The sequence below is a fragment of the Littorina saxatilis genome, linkage group LG10 (genome assembly GCF_037325665.1).
Source record: "Littorina saxatilis isolate snail1 linkage group LG10, US_GU_Lsax_2.0, whole genome shotgun sequence".
In the NCBI taxonomy this organism is placed as follows: domain Eukaryota; kingdom Metazoa; phylum Mollusca; class Gastropoda; order Littorinimorpha; family Littorinidae; genus Littorina; species Littorina saxatilis.
Window position 1 is genome coordinate 46,605,567 of NC_090254.1, and position 15,000 is coordinate 46,620,566.

General features: G+C 46.6%; 1 protein-coding gene across 3 annotated transcripts in view; it reads left to right on the top strand.

Annotated features, from left to right (window-relative positions):
• LOC138978958 (calsyntenin-1-like) overlaps positions 1-15,000 on the top strand; it is a 45,895-nt gene that overhangs the window by 12,368 nt on the left and 18,527 nt on the right. For all 3 annotated transcript variants that reach the window (XR_011459873.1, XR_011459872.1, XM_070351773.1), the window contains exons 2-7: positions 1,456-1,605; positions 3,899-4,106; positions 5,081-5,628; positions 6,218-6,490; positions 8,778-8,962; positions 14,450-14,734. Coding sequence is in view for 1 of the 3 variants with exons in the window: in XM_070351773.1 (XP_070207874.1) it covers positions 1,456-1,605; positions 3,899-4,106; positions 5,081-5,628; positions 6,218-6,490; positions 8,778-8,962; positions 14,450-14,734 (1,649 nt within the window). In the remaining 2 variants the exon portion in view is untranslated. The remainder of the gene's footprint in view (positions 1-1,455; positions 1,606-3,898; positions 4,107-5,080; positions 5,629-6,217; positions 6,491-8,777; positions 8,963-14,449; positions 14,735-15,000) is intronic.

Sequence of the window (15,000 nt, forward strand, 5' to 3'; positions counted from 1 at the left end):
AGTATACAAGACATCCATTTTTTGCTTAGCATGCAAAGTCACGATTTTTTAACCTAAAAGTAAAACCCTGAATTAATATGAATATTTGTTTAGTCCTTTCAGAAAATGTACGTAATACAACACGCTTATTATACACATTTGCAAAAGTAAACACAGATTTAGGTCAGCCTATTGGTCATAACTTCTGAAATTTCCAAAGCAAATCATTGAGAACTTGAGCAGATATATATATGGCTCTTTGGGTGGAGGACCCCCTCAAAAATGGCCGCAAAATGTGCCTTTTTGGGCCTCTGAAACGGTTGACACCTACCGCCTTTGACAAAAGGCTACATAAAGACTAGAGAAGTCAGGTGCATAAAACAAAATGTTCTGAACAGGAAATTGAATGGCCTTTCCAATGGTTGTCACAAGTGTTTGGTTTGTGCATATTCTGATTTTTTGCAGATTTTAAAATACGGGGCTATGGTTTTTGTCAGGTCGATTTTAGGGGTGACCTTGTTTGACAGGCTGTCACGGGATGCCTATACAAAGTACCATCAATCGGACAAATGATATGTACAGCTGACATACTGTAATTACCTTTTCGAGCATATAAAGTTTAACTAAAATGAATTGCGTTTTAATGCTTTTCTTAGCGTGCAAAAATTGTTGGAATAATTTTTTGGCCAAGTTTAGATCTACTCATTCAGTCATTGTGTATCACTGACAGTGTATTGCAGCATAAACATACTGTAATGAAGCATAATTTCACTGCTTGTGTGGAGAAAAAATATGAACACAAGCCGGAAAAGAACAATTAGTATATATTAATATTATTCAATTTAATGATAGTGATAATGGCATTTAATGAATTATTGTTAATTATAAAAAAATATTATTATTACTTTGAATTATTAGGAATATAACTTTTTTATTATCCGAATTCAAAGAAAAATTAGGAACTGTAAGAACTAAGATCAACAGAAGAAAATTACTCAAATTATACAACATGTCGTCATGTGTCTGTGTACAGCTGTAGGTGTAATCTAAAACTTACCTGTAGTAGTTCAGTAGTAGTTGTTTTGTGTAAAGTTTGTCCATGTCTTGCTTTTAGTTTTTTTTTCTTGTTGTTTTGTTTTGTTCGACGTCAATATCCCTGTAAATTGCAGTCCTGGTGAACTTGAAGCCTGCAGAGGCAAACAATGAACAGGTGGCCATGTTGTTATGTGGTGGTCAGTATGTCTCTAGTTTGGACCATTTTGCTGGCATCTCTTTCACATTGTTGATGACTTTGACTTGTTGTTGTTGTCGTTAGCTGTATATTATTATATGCAAGGAGTGTTTGGTTGAAAGATTGTTTCCACACCAGGACAAATTCCAATGGCTGTTATGCTATTATATGGCCAAATACATTGCTGTTGTTGTTGTTGGTTGTGTACCTGTGACTAAAGCGGCTGTGTGATGATGTGTGCACAGAACCCAACGCCCACAGACCCCACATCACCGGCCAACAGCTCAACTCCAATGGCCGACCTGTCATCCACGGCATCATCCGCGAAGACGAGACGGAGGTCACACTTCAGCACCCCCTGGTGGCCACTGACAGCGACGACGTGGGCGGAGCCTGTAAGTTCTCACTGGCGATTTGCTTTATTCTGTGCAATTCCCTTCTGTTGATTACTTTGCCAGATATATATATATCTCAGTCGGTAGTCACAGGCACTGGCTTCAAAACCAGTTGTCGCAATCGTTGTGGGTTCAATCCCCACGTTCGTCGAGGGATTTATTTCCCAGAGTCAACTTTGTGTAGACTCTCCTCTGTGTCCGAACACCTTGTGTGCATGCATGCGCGCGATAAAGATCCCAAGTTCACAGCCAAATTCTCAGGTCTTGGAAACATGAATACAAGCATGCAGGAAATAAACAAAGGTAGCACTGTATACTGTATGGCAGCCCCAATTTCCATGAGAGTAACCTCACAGGACTAATATGAATGTTATCCTTATCGTCCTTATCTTTATATGTTCAATAAGTATTGTGTAGACTTCGCTCACTAACCATAAGCTTCTTGTTGTCAGTGCCAATGAGAAAGCAGCTTATCATTATTAGCCTGGCTGGCAGCTGCACTTTCTTTACGACTCCACTGGGCATGTTGTAGTCATAGTGACTCTTTTCATGATTATTAAGAACTGGAAGTTGTAGTAGCAGTTCTTGATGTTTCAACATGTGTTTGCTTATTACCAGATCTTTAATTTAGTAAGCAGTACGGAAATATTGCGCTTGTGTCTGTGTTTGTGTGTGTTTGTTTGTGTTTGTTTGTGTGTGTAATTTACTCTGCATGTCAGTGTGAATGAAGTTCATTGTTAGCATTTAACAAGTCGCGTAAGGCGAAAATACAACATTTAGTCAAGCTGTCGAACTCACAGAATGAAACTGAACGCAATGCAATTTTTCAGCAAGACCGTATACTCGTAGCATCGTCAGTCCACTGCTCGTGACGAAGGCAGTGAAATTGACAAGAAGAGCGGGGTAGTAGTTGCGCTGAGAAGGATAGCACGCTTTTCTGTACCTCTCTTCGTTTTAACTTTCTGAGCGTGTTTTTAATCCAAACATATCATATGTTTTGGGAATCAGGAACCGACAAGGAATAAGATGAAAGTGTTTTTAAATTGATTTCGGAAATTTGATTTTGATAATAATTTTTATATATATATGTTTAATTTTCAGACCTTGTTTTTAATCCGAATATAACATATTTATATGTTTTTGGAATCAGAAAATGATGAAGAATAAGATGAACGTAAATTTGGATCGTTTTATAAAAAAATTATTTTAATTACAATTTTCAGATTTTTAATGACCAAAGTCATTAATTAATTTTTAAGCCACCAAGTTGAAATGCAATACCAAACCCCGGCCTTCGTCGAAGATTGCTTGGCCAAAATTTCAATCAATTTGATTGAAAAATGAGGGTGTGACAGTGCCGCCTCAACTTTTACAAAAAGCCGGATAATTATGACGTCATCAAAGACATTTATCGAAAAAATGAAAAAAACATCCGGGGATGTCATACCCAGGAACTCTCATGTCAAATTTCATAAAGATCGGTCCAGTAGTTTACTCTCAATCGCTCTACACACACACACGCACACACACACACACATACACCACACCCTCGTCTCGATTCCCCCCTCTACGTTAAAACATTTAGTCAAAACTTGACTAAATGTAAAAAGTGCATGAGCAAATGACATGTTCTCCTACTCCACACGCATGACCCCAACGCCGCTCCATCCAACATTATCATTCCAAGAACTAAATGGAAGAATTTGAACACATTGTGGTTGGCGGGAAACTCTTTCATTATTTTAAGTCTGCTTGACATCTTCATGAAATAATGATCAGATCTGGGACTCCTTGCAAGCTTGATTGTCCAGAATGCGAGCAGTACGGTCAGTGGGGAAAAGATACAACGAGAAAAATTCCTGGACTACTTTTGTTTACAAGCGCATCCCAAAGCTGATCCAGTATTTTGACACATGATTACATTATTTTTGTCAGTAAACATTGAAAGAAGCATTTGTTTTAAACATATTTGTAAACTTTATTTACGGTGCAGTGGATGCGTGTGAAACATGTTTGAAACATAGATACATGTTCGAATGCTGTATGGAGTACGTTCATTTTTCTGAAAATACACTAAGTTTTGCTTGATAATACCATGAGTGCAAAACAGGGGTCCCCAGGTCTGAATTATTATTTTTTTATAATGATATTAACATGTTGACTGTGCGTGCATGCAGCCTTCATCTGTGGTATATATATATATATAATATTAACATTTTGTCCGTGTGTGTGTGCAGCCTTCATCTGTGGTGTATACTGTATTGATATTAACATGTTGACTGTGTGTGTGCAGCCTTCATTTGCGGTTTTGCGGTGAAGGAGAGCAAGAAACGGCCGCGCAAGTTTGACCTTCCCTTCGAGGTGCAGCTGAAGGAGGAGGGCAGCGGGGAGGGGGTTGTGCGGGTCAAGGAGGGGATGAAGCTGGACTTTGAGAAACGCAGTCACTACCGCTTCTACATCGTGGCCGAGGACTGCGGCTCTCCTGCCAAACAGTCAGAGAGGTCAGTGTGGCTTGACCTGTGCAAGGAAATTTAACTCGTAAGGGTACGCAAAGGTTCCCATGAAAATACAAGGAGACAGCAGTCAGACCCTATCTCAAACAGAACTCTACATATCGCGGGTCTCGTTGACGTAGAAGAAACGTCCAGCTATAAATAGATTGTGCTCTTGAACGGCGGACAACTGCAGAGCCTGCTGTGTAGGGTGACGCAGTAGCCTCCCTGTCACACATACTTTGACATGACGAAACAATACCAGAGCTAAACAGACAAATGTGAGCCTGCATGGGAAAACCAGGCTAAATGGAAAACCAGGCTAAATGGAACATTTTTGACATTTTACTTTTTGAAATGATATGAAACTTCAGACTTTGACAAATATTTTACAGAAAACAGAATTGATCTAACTGTAATAGTTTTTCACAGTGCTGTTTTGAAATACACCGGTGAAATCCTTTTGGGATGATGAAGGGGATGATCAATAAAGCGATTTAGCAGTAAATCTAAAGATTGATCATTTTATCACTTCTGACCTATTTTTATTGTAGCCGAAAATAGCTTGCTGCGTCTTTAGCCGGGTTTTTCCATGCAGGCTCACAAATGTTCAAAGACAAGGCGGGCAGTGGCTTTGGCATTAAGTGATTCACTCACAACATTTATTGGATATCATGTCTGTTTTTGTTATGTTTTTTTTATTGCTAGTGTACATCGCCTTGATGGGGTAAGTGCTAGGACTGGTTGCTCCGGTGTCAGAATAATGTGACTGGGTGAGACACGAAGCCTGTGCTGCGACTTCTGTCTTGTGTGTGGCGCACGTTATATGTCAAAGCAGCACCGCCCTGATATGGCCCTTCATGGTCGGCTGGGCGTTAAGCAAACAAACAAAACAAAAACATTGCCGTGAGCTCTAGCGAGAAGGGGTGATTCATGTTATAAGTGCTCATGATTTCTATCATTCTTTATTTTGCTGCGTGCAGGGCGGTGGTTCTGATCAAGGTGAAGGACGTTGATGAGTTTGCTCCGCGCTTTGAGAACTCGTCCTACCTGGTGGAGGTGGAGGAGGGCAAGATCTTCACGGACCTGCTTCAACTGCGGGTGGTCGACCTGGACGGCTCCGACGCGTACGGTCAGGTGGCCGGCTTTGAGATCCTGACACCCGATGTTCCGTTCTTCGTCACCAAGGCGGGCATCCTGCAGAACACGGAGGCCCTGGACTACAAGCTGCATCACAACTACATCCTGCGCATCGTGGCCTACGACGGGGGTCAGCGAAGGTCAAAGCCCATCTTCGTCAACATCCTGGTCAAAGGCCAGTGTCGTAGCGGCTGGCACAACGTCCCCACTGCTGTGTCCTACATGGCCGGTCAGGGCCAGAAACGTCTGGCAGACAGCGCACAGCTCCACCTGTGCGACAAGAACTGCGACCCTGAGGAGGTGAAGGTGAAGGTGACGCTGACCACCAAGCACATCGGGAAGGGGTGCGACCGGGACACCTACTCCATCACGTCCCAGCGGAAGCTCTGTGGTAAGGAGTCTGCGGGCTATTTGGTTTGTTGTTGTTGTTGTTGTTGTTGTTGCTATTGTAGCACCTGTTCCTTGTCCCGGTGTGCTTCCACACCGCCCTATACCCACATTCACTGCTCCATCCACGTCCCAATTTCGTTCAGCTGCAAAGACTTTATTTTGCTGCCAGAATTGAGTTGTGCCAGGGGTTTTGTAGAGAAGCCTGAAGGCCATTTGATCAGTGTCTGAGTTGTGCCAGGGGTTTTGTAGAGAAGCCTGAAGGCCATTTGATCAGTGTCTGAGTACTTCTCCTGCACTGAAATATCAAGTGATGTTTTGTTTGTCTTGCTGTTGAAGACTCATAACCATTTTCTGACTTATCAGAGACACCAATCGTTGAGTTGACAGTTAAATTATCTCTACATTTGCAGTTTGACTTTGTCTCCAAGTTTTCTGTTGTTGGCTTAATTTTAAATGCAAGTGTAGGTTTTACCTCGGTTACAAGAAAGACCTTTTTAAAATTACTGAGAGACTGACTTGACCCAAAGTAATGTCCCTTGCGCTAGAAACCCATTGACTGACTTGACACAGAGTTATGTCCCTTGCGCTAGGTGCGAGCGGGGACAGCGTGGACCTGCTTCCCTCCCCCTGGCAGGCAGAGTGGACCAAGACACTGCCCACAGACGACGGTCACCTCATGGACCAGATCTTCTCCTTCGACGGTCAGCACAACGCGGTGGAGGTGCCGGCCGGTCACTTTGACCACAAGCTGGGCCAACACTTCACCATCTCCACCTGGATGAAGCACGACTTCCCCGAGGGCGGCCCGGTCAAGTCGCACAACGCTCCCAAGGAACACATCGTCTGCATGTCTGACGGGGAAGGTATGTCTGCTCTAGCCTGTTGCAGTGTTAGTGTTGTCTGACGGGGAAGGTGTGTCTGCTCTAGACTGTTGCAGTGTTAGTGTTGTCTGACGGGGAAGGTGTGTCTGTTCTAGCCTGTTGCAGTGTTTGTGTTGTCTGACGGGGAAGGTGTGTCTGTTCTAGCCTGTTGCAGTGTTAGTGTTGTCTGACGGGGAAGGTGTGTCTGTTCTAGCCTGTTGCAGTGTTTGTGTTGTCTGACGGGGAAGGTATGTCTGTTCTAGTCTGTTGCAGTGTTTGTGTTGTCTGACGGGGAAGGTGTGTCTGTTCTAGCCTGTTGCAGTGTTAGTGTTGTCTGACGGGGAAGGTGTGTCTGTTCTAGCCTGTTGCAGTGTTTGTGTTGTCTGACGGGAAAGGTATGTCTGTTCTAGTCTGTTGCAGTGTTTGTGTTGTCTGACGGGGAAGGTGTGTCTGTTCTAGCCTGTTGCAGTGTTTGTGTTGTCTGACGGGGAAGGTATGTCTGTTCTAGCCTGTTGCAGTGTTTGTGTTGTCTGACGGGGAAGGTATGTCTGTTCTAGCCTGTTGCAGTGTTTGTGTTGTCTGACGGTAAAGGTATGTCTGTTCTAGTCTGTTGCAGTGTTTGTGTTGTCTGACGGGGAAGGTATGTCTGTTCTAGCCTGCTGCAGTGTTTGTGTTGTCTGACGGGAAGGTGTGTCTGTTCTAGCCTGTTGCAGTGTTTGTGTTATCTGACGGGGAAGGTGTGTCCGCTCTAGCCTGTTGCAGTGTTTGTGTTGTCTGACGGGAAAGGTATGTCTGTTCTAGCCTGTTGCAGTGTTTGTGTTGTCTGACGGGAAAGGTATGTCTGTTCTAGTCTGTTGCAGTGTTTGTGTTGTCTGACGGGGAAGGTATGTCTGCTCTAGTCTGTTGCAGTGTTTGTGTTGTCTGATGGGGAAGGTATGTCTGTTCTAGCCTGTTGCAGTGTTTGTGTTGTCTGACGGGGAAGGTATGTCTGCTCTAGCCTGTTGCAGTGTTTGTGTTGTCTGACGGGGAAGGTATGTCTGTTCTAGTCTGTTGCAGTGTTTGTGTTGTCTGACGGGGAAGGTATGTCTGTTCTAGTCTGTTGCAGTGTTTGTGTTGTCTGACGGTAAAGGTATGTCTGCTCTAGTCTGTTGCAGTGTTTGTGTTGTCTGACGGGGAAGGTATGTCTGTTCTAGTCTGTTGCAGTGTTTGTGTTGTCTGACGGTAAAGGTGTGTCTGTTCTAGCCTGTTGCAGTGTTTGTGTTGTCTGACGGGAAAGGTATGTCTGTTCTAGTCTGTTGCAGTGTTTGTGTTGTCTGACGGGGAAGGTGTGTCTGTTCTAGCCTGTTGCAGTGTTTGTGTTGTCTGACGGGGAAGGTATATCTGTTCTAGTCTGTTGCAGTGTTTGTGTTGTCTGACGGGGAAGGTGTGTCTGTTCTAGCCTGTTGCAGTGTTTGTGTTGTCTGACGGGAAAGGTATGTCTGTTCTAGTCTGTTGCAGTGTTTGTGTTGTCTGACGGGTAAGGTATGTCTGTTCTAGCCTGTTGCAGTGTTTGTGTTGTCTGACGGGGAAGGTATATCTGTTCTAGTCTGTTGCAGTGTTTGTGTTGTCTGACGGGGAAGGTGTGTCTGTTCTAGCCTGTTGCAGTGTTTGTGTTGTCTGACGGGGAAGGTATGTCTGTTCTAGTCTGTTGCAGTGTTTGTGTTGTCTGACGGGGAAGGTGTGTCTGTTCTAGCCTGTTGCAGTGTTTGTGTTGTCTGACGGGGAAGGTATGTCTGTTCTAGCCTGTTGCAGTGTTAGTGTTGTCTGACGGGGAAGGTGTGTCTGTTCTAGCCTGTTGCAGTGTTAGTGTTGTCTGACTGGGAAGGTGTGTCTGTTCTAGCCTGTTGCAGTGTTTGTGTTGTCTGACGGGGAAGGTATGTCTGTTCTAGTCTGTTGCAGTGTTTGTGTTGTCTGACGGGGAAGGTGTGTCTGTTCTAGCCTGTTGCAGTGTTTGTGTTGTCTGACGGGGAAGGTATGTCTGCTCTAGCCTGTTGCAGTGTTCGTGCTGTCAGAAAATTATCCAGTATTTTACTGGTAGATATTTTAACATTGTGGAAAAGAGATTCTCAATCCGTCTCATATTTGAGATAGTTGTGGCTGTATGATTATGTCCTATGTCCACTGGTTCCCACCACCGATAGTTGACCGTTTTGTGTGTGTGATGCGTGTCCAAGGCATAACTGGGCATCAGTCTGTGCCATGACAGTACGGAGAGAAGCTGGTGTTGCTGACAGTGTGATGTGTGTTACAGGCATGAACCGACACCACTATGCACTGTGGGTGCACGGAGAGAAGCTGGTGTTCTTGCTGCGTCAGGAGGATGTGCAGGCCGAGGACATGGACAAGTACAAGCCGGCAGAGTTCCGCTGGCACATCCCCCAGGTCAACGACAACCAGTGGCACCACTACGCCATCAGCGTCGACTTCCCAAACAACGTGAGTGTCATGACATGTTGTCATAACGTGGGTTTTATTTGCTGTCATGAGGTCGGTTTAATTTGTTCACATAACGTGATCAACCCTTGTCCAGCAGTGTCACCAACATGTCATAACAAGATCAACCCTTGTCCAGCAGTGTCACCAACATGTCATAACGTGATCAACCCTTGTCCAGCAGTGTCACCAACATGTCATAACGTGATCAACCCTTGTCCAGCAGTGTCACCAACATGCGCTGTAACTCCTGGGCCACCCACAGCTCTTGCACGCAGTGTAATCTCTGTCCCTTGTCTGTGGAGCAGGAGTAAACAGCGGGTACTCTGTCCCCTTGTTGACACGGTGTCTTCTCTGTCCCCTTGTTAACACAGTGTCTTCTCTGTCTCTTTGTTGACACGGTGTCTTCTCTGTCTCTTTGTTGACACGGTGTCTTCTCTGTCTCTTTGTTGACACGGTGTCTTCTCTGTCCCCTTGTTGACATGGTGTCTTCTCTGTCCCCTTGTTAACACAGTGTCTTCTCTGTCCCCTTGTTGACACGGTGTCTTCTCCGTCCCCTTGTTGACACGGTGTCTTCTCTGTCCCCTTGTTGACACGGTGTCTTCTCTGTCCCCTTGTTGACACGGTGTCTTCTCTGTCCCCTTGTTGACACGGTGTCTTCTCTGTCCCCTTGTTAACACGGTGTCTTCTCTGTCCCCTTGTTGACACGGTGTCTTCTCTGTCTCTTTGTTGACACGGTGTCTTCTCTGTCTCTTTGTTGACACGGTGTCTTCTCTGTCCCCTTGTTAACACGGTGTCTTCTCTGTCCCCTTGTTGACACGGTGTCTTCTCTGTCCCCTTGTTAACACGGTGTCTTCTCTGTCCCCTTGTTAACACGGTGTCTTCTCTGTCCCCTTGTTGACACGGTGTCTTCTCTGTCCCCTTGTTGACATGGTGTCTTCTCTGTCTCTTTGTTGACACGGTGTCTTCTCTGTCCCCTTGTTGACACGGTGTCTTCTCTGTCCCCTTGTTAACACAGTGTCTTCTCTGTCTCTTTGTTGACACGGTGTCTTCTCTGTCTCTTTGTTGACACGGTGTCTTCTCTGTCCCCTTGTTGACACGGTGTCTTCTCTGTCCCCTTGTTAACACAGTGTCTTCTCTGTCTCTTTGTTGACACGGTGTCTTCTCTGTCTCTTTGTTGACACGGTGTCTTCTCTGTCCCCTTGTTGACACGGTGTCTTCTCTGTCCCCTTGTTAACACGGTGTCTTCTCTGTCCCCTTGTTGACACGGTGTCTTCTCTGTCCCCTTGTTGACACGGTGTCTTCTCTGTCCCCTTGTTAACATGGTGTCTTCTCTGTCCCCTTGTTGACACGGTGTCTTCTCTGTCCCCTTGTTGACACGGTGTCTTCTCTGTCCCCTTGTTAACACGGTGTCTTCTCTGTCCCCTTGTTGACATGGTGTCTTCTCTGTCCCCTTGTTGACATGGTGTCTTCTCTGTCCCCTTGTTAACATGGTGTCTTCTCTGTCCCCTTGTTGACACGGTGTCTTCTCTGTCCCCTTGTTGACACGGTGTCTTCTCTGTCCCCTTGTTGACACGGTGTCTTCTCTGTCCCCTTGTTGACACGGTGTCTTCTCTGTCTCTTTGTTGACACGGTGTCTTCTCTGTCTCTTTGTTGACACGGTGTCTTCTCTGTCCCCTTGTTGACACGGTGTCTTCTCTGTCCCCTTGTTGACACGGTGTCTTCTCTGTCCCCTTGTTGACACGGTGTCTTCTCTGTCCCCTTGTTAACACAGTGTCTTCTCTGTCTCTTTGTTGACACGGTGTCTTCTCTGTCCCCTTGTTGACACGGTGTCTTCTCTGTCCCCTTGTTAACACAGTGTCTTCTCTGTCTCTTTGTTGACACTGTGTCTTCTCTGTCTCCTTGTTGACACGGTGTCTTCTCTGTCCCCTTGTTAACACGGTGTCTTCTCTGTCCCCTTGTTAACATGGTGTCTTCTCTGTCCCCTTGTTGACACGGTGTCTTCTCTGTCCCCTTGTTAACACGGTGTCTTCTCTGTCCCCTTGTTGACATGGTGTCTTCTCTGTCCCCTTGTTAACACAGTGTCTTCTCTGTCCCCTTGTTGACACGGTGTCTTCTCTGTCCCCTTGTTAACATGGTGTCTTCTCTGTCCCCTTGTTAACACGGTGTCTTCTCTGTCCCCTTGTTGACACGGTGTCTTCTCTGTCCCCTTGTTGACACGGTGTCTTCTCTGTCCCCTTGTTGACATGGTGTCTTCTCTGTCTCTTTGTTGACACGGTGTCTTCTCTGTCCCCTTGTTGACACGGTGTCTTCTCTGTCCCCTTGTTAACACAGTGTCTTCTCTGTCTCTTTGTTGACACGGTGTCTTCTCTGTCTCTTTGTTGACACGGTGTCTTCTCTGTCCCCTTGTTGACACGGTGTCTTCTCTGTCCCCTTGTTAACACAGTGTCTTCTCTGTCTCTTTGTTGACACGGTGTCTTCTCTGTCTCTTTGTTGACACGGTGTCTTCTCTGTCCCCTTGTTAACACGGTGTCTTCTCTGTCCCCTTGTTAACATGGTGTCTTCTCTGTCCCCTTGTTGACACGGTGTCTTCTCTGTCCCCTTGTTAACACGGTGTCTTCTCTGTCCCCTTGTTAACACAGTGTCTTCTCTGTCCCCTTGTTGACACGGTGTCTTCTCTGTCCCCTTGTTAACATGGTGTCTTCTCTGTCCCCTTGTTAACATGGTGTCTTCTCTGTCCCCTTGTTAACATGGTGTCTTCTCTGTCCCCTTGTTGACACGGTGTCTTCTCTGTCCCCTTGTTGACACGGTGTCTTCTCTGTCCCCTTGTTGACACGGTGTCTTCTCTGTCCCCTTGTTGACACGGTGTCTTCTCTGTCCCCTTGTTGACACGGTGTCTTCTCTGTCCCCTTGTTGACACGGTGTCTTCTCTGTCCCCTTGTTAACACGGTGTCTTCTCTGTCCCCTTGTTGACACGGTGTCTTCTCTGTCCCCTTGTTGACACGGTGTCTTCTCTGTCCCCTTGTTGACACGGTGTCTTCTCTGTCCCCTTGTTGACACGGTGTCTTCTCTGTCCCCTTGTTAACACGGTGTCTTCTCTGTCCCCTTGTTGACACGGTGTCTTCTCTGTCCCCTTGTTGACATGGTGTCTTCTCTGTCTCTTTGTTGACACGGTGTCTTCTCTGTCTCTTTGTTGACACGGTGTCTTCTCTGTCTCTTTGTTGACACGGTGTCTTCTCTGTCCCCTTGTTGACACGGTGTCTTCTCTGTCCCCTTGTTGACACGGTGTCTTCTCTGTCCCCTTGTTGACACGGTGTCTTCTCTGTCCCCTTGTTGACACGGTGTCTTCTCTGTCCCCTTGTTGACACGGTGTCTTCTCTGTCTCTTTGTTGACACGGTGTCTTCTCTGTCCCCTTGTTGACACGGTGTCTTCTCTGTCCCCTTGTTAACACGGTGTCTTCTCTGTCCCCTTGTTGACACGGTGTCTTCTCTGTCTCTTTGTTGACACGGTGTCTTCTCTGTCCCCTTGTTGACACGGTGTCTTCTCTGTCTCTTTGTTGACACGGTGTCTTCTCTGTCCCCTTGTTGACACGGTGTCTTCTCTGTCCCCTTGTTGACACGGTGTCTTCTCTGTCTCTTTGTTGACACGGTGTCTTCTCTGTCCCCTTGTTGACACGGTGTCTTCTCTGTCCCCTTGTTAACACAGTGTCTTCTCTGTCTCTTTGTTGACACGGTGTCTTCTCTGTCTCTTTGTTGACACGGTGTCTTCTCTGTCCCCTTGTTGACACGGTGTCTTCTCTGTCCCCTTGTTAACACAGTGTCTTCTCTGTCTCTTTGTTGACACGGTGTCTTCTCTGTCTCTTTGTTGACACGGTGTCTTCTCTGTCCCCTTGTTAACACGGTGTCTTCTCTGTCCCCTTGTTAACATGGTGTCTTCTCTGTCCCCTTGTTGACACGGTGTCTTCTCTGTCCCCTTGTTGACACGGTGTCTTCTCTGTCCCCTTGTTGACACGGTGTCTTCTCTGTCCCCTTGTTAACACGGTGTCTTCTCTGTCCCCTTGTTAACACGGTGTCTTCTCTGTCCCCTTGTTAACACGGTGTCTTCTCTGTCCCCTTGTTGACACGGTGTCTTCTCTGTCCCCTTGTTGACACGGTGTCTTCTCTGTCCCCTTGTTAACATGGTGTCTTCTCTGTCCCCTTGTTGACACGGTGTCTTCTCTGTCCCCTTGTTAACACGGTGTCTTCTCTGTCCCCTTGTTGACACGGTGTCTTCTCTGTCCCCTTGTTGACATGGTGTCTTCTCTGTCTCTTTGTTGACACGGTGTCTTCTCTGTCTCTTTGTTGACACGGTGTCTTCTCTGTCTCTTTGTTGACACGGTGTCTTCTCTGTCCCCTTGTTGACACGGTGTCTTCTCTGTCCCCTTGTTGACACGGTGTCTTCTCTGTCCCCTTGTTGACACGGTGTCTTCTCTGTCCCCTTGTTGACATGGTGTCTTCTCTGTCTCTTTGTTGACACGGTGTCTTCTCTGTCTCTTTGTTGACACGGTGTCTTCTCTGTCTCTTTGTTGACACGGTGTCTTCTCTGTCCCCTTGTTGACACGGTGTCTTCTCTGTCCCCTTGTTGACACGGTGTCTTCTCTGTCCCCTTGTTGACATGGTGTCTTCTCTGTCTCTTTGTTGACACGGTGTCTTCTCTGTCTCTTTGTTGACATGGTGTCTTCTCTGTCTCTTTGTTGACACGGTGTCTTCTCTGTCCCCTTGTTGACACGGTGTCTTCTCTGTCCCCTTGTTGACATGGTGTCTTCTCTGTCTCTTTGTTGACACGGTGTCTTCTCTGTCCCCTTGTTGACATGGTGTCTTCTCTGTCTCTTTGTTGACACGGTGTCTTCTCTGTCTCTTTGTTGACACGGTGTCTTCTCTGTCTCTTTGTTGACACGGTGTCTTCTCTGTCCCCTTGTTGACACGGTGTCTTCTCTGTCCCCTTGTTGACACGGTGTCTTCTCTGTCCCCTTGTTAACACAGTGTCTTCTCTGTCTCTTTGTTGACACGGTGTCTTCTCTGTCTCTTTGTTGACACGGTGTCTTCTCTGTCCCCTTGTTGACACGGTGTCTTCTCTGTCCCCTTGTTGACACGGTGTCTTCTCTGTCCCCTTGTTGACACGGTGTCTTCTCTGTCCCCTTGTTAACACGGTGTCTTCTCTGTCCCCTTGTTAACACGGTGTCTTCTCTGTCCCCTTGTTAACACGGTGTCTTCTCTGTCCCCTTGTTAACACGGTGTCTTCTCTGTCCCCTTGTTGACACGGTGTCTTCTCTGTCCCCTTGTTGACACGGTGTCTTCTCTGTCCCCTTGTTGACATGGTGTCTTCTCTGTCCCCTTGTTGACACGGTGTCTTCTCTGTCCCCTTGTTAACACGGTGTCTTCTCTGTCCCCTTGTTAACACGGTGTCTTCTCTGTCCCCTTGTTAACACGGTGTCTTCTCTGTCCCCACAGATCCGTCTCTACCTGGACGGCAATCTGTTACTGACGGACGACAGCAACTACGAGGAGATTGACGACTGGCCGCTGCACAAGTCGAACCACGTGCACTCCACCAAGCTGGTAGTGGGCGCCTGCTGGCAGGGCAAGACCAACCAGTTCAAGGACTACTTCCGCGGCTACCTGGCCGGCCTGGCCATGCTCAAGGGCAAGACGGAGAGCGAGCGCGTCATCAAGTGTCTCCACAACTGCAAGGAGAACCTCGACTTCCGCGGCCTGGCCGACATGTCTGCTGGCACCGTGAGTGTCCTTGTGTCAGCTTTGTCTTGTCCAACTCTTTGTTGCTGTCTTGTCTAACTCTTTGTTGCTGTCTTGTCTAACTCTTTGTTGCTGTCTTGTCTAACTCTTTGTTGCTGTCTTGTCTAACTCTTTGTTGCTGTCTTGTCTAACTCTTTGTTGCTGTCTTGTCTAACTCTTTGTTGCTGTCTTGTCTAACTCTTTGTTGCTGTCTTGTCTAACTCTTTGTTGCTGTCTTGTCTAACTCTTTGTTGCTGTCTTGTCTAACT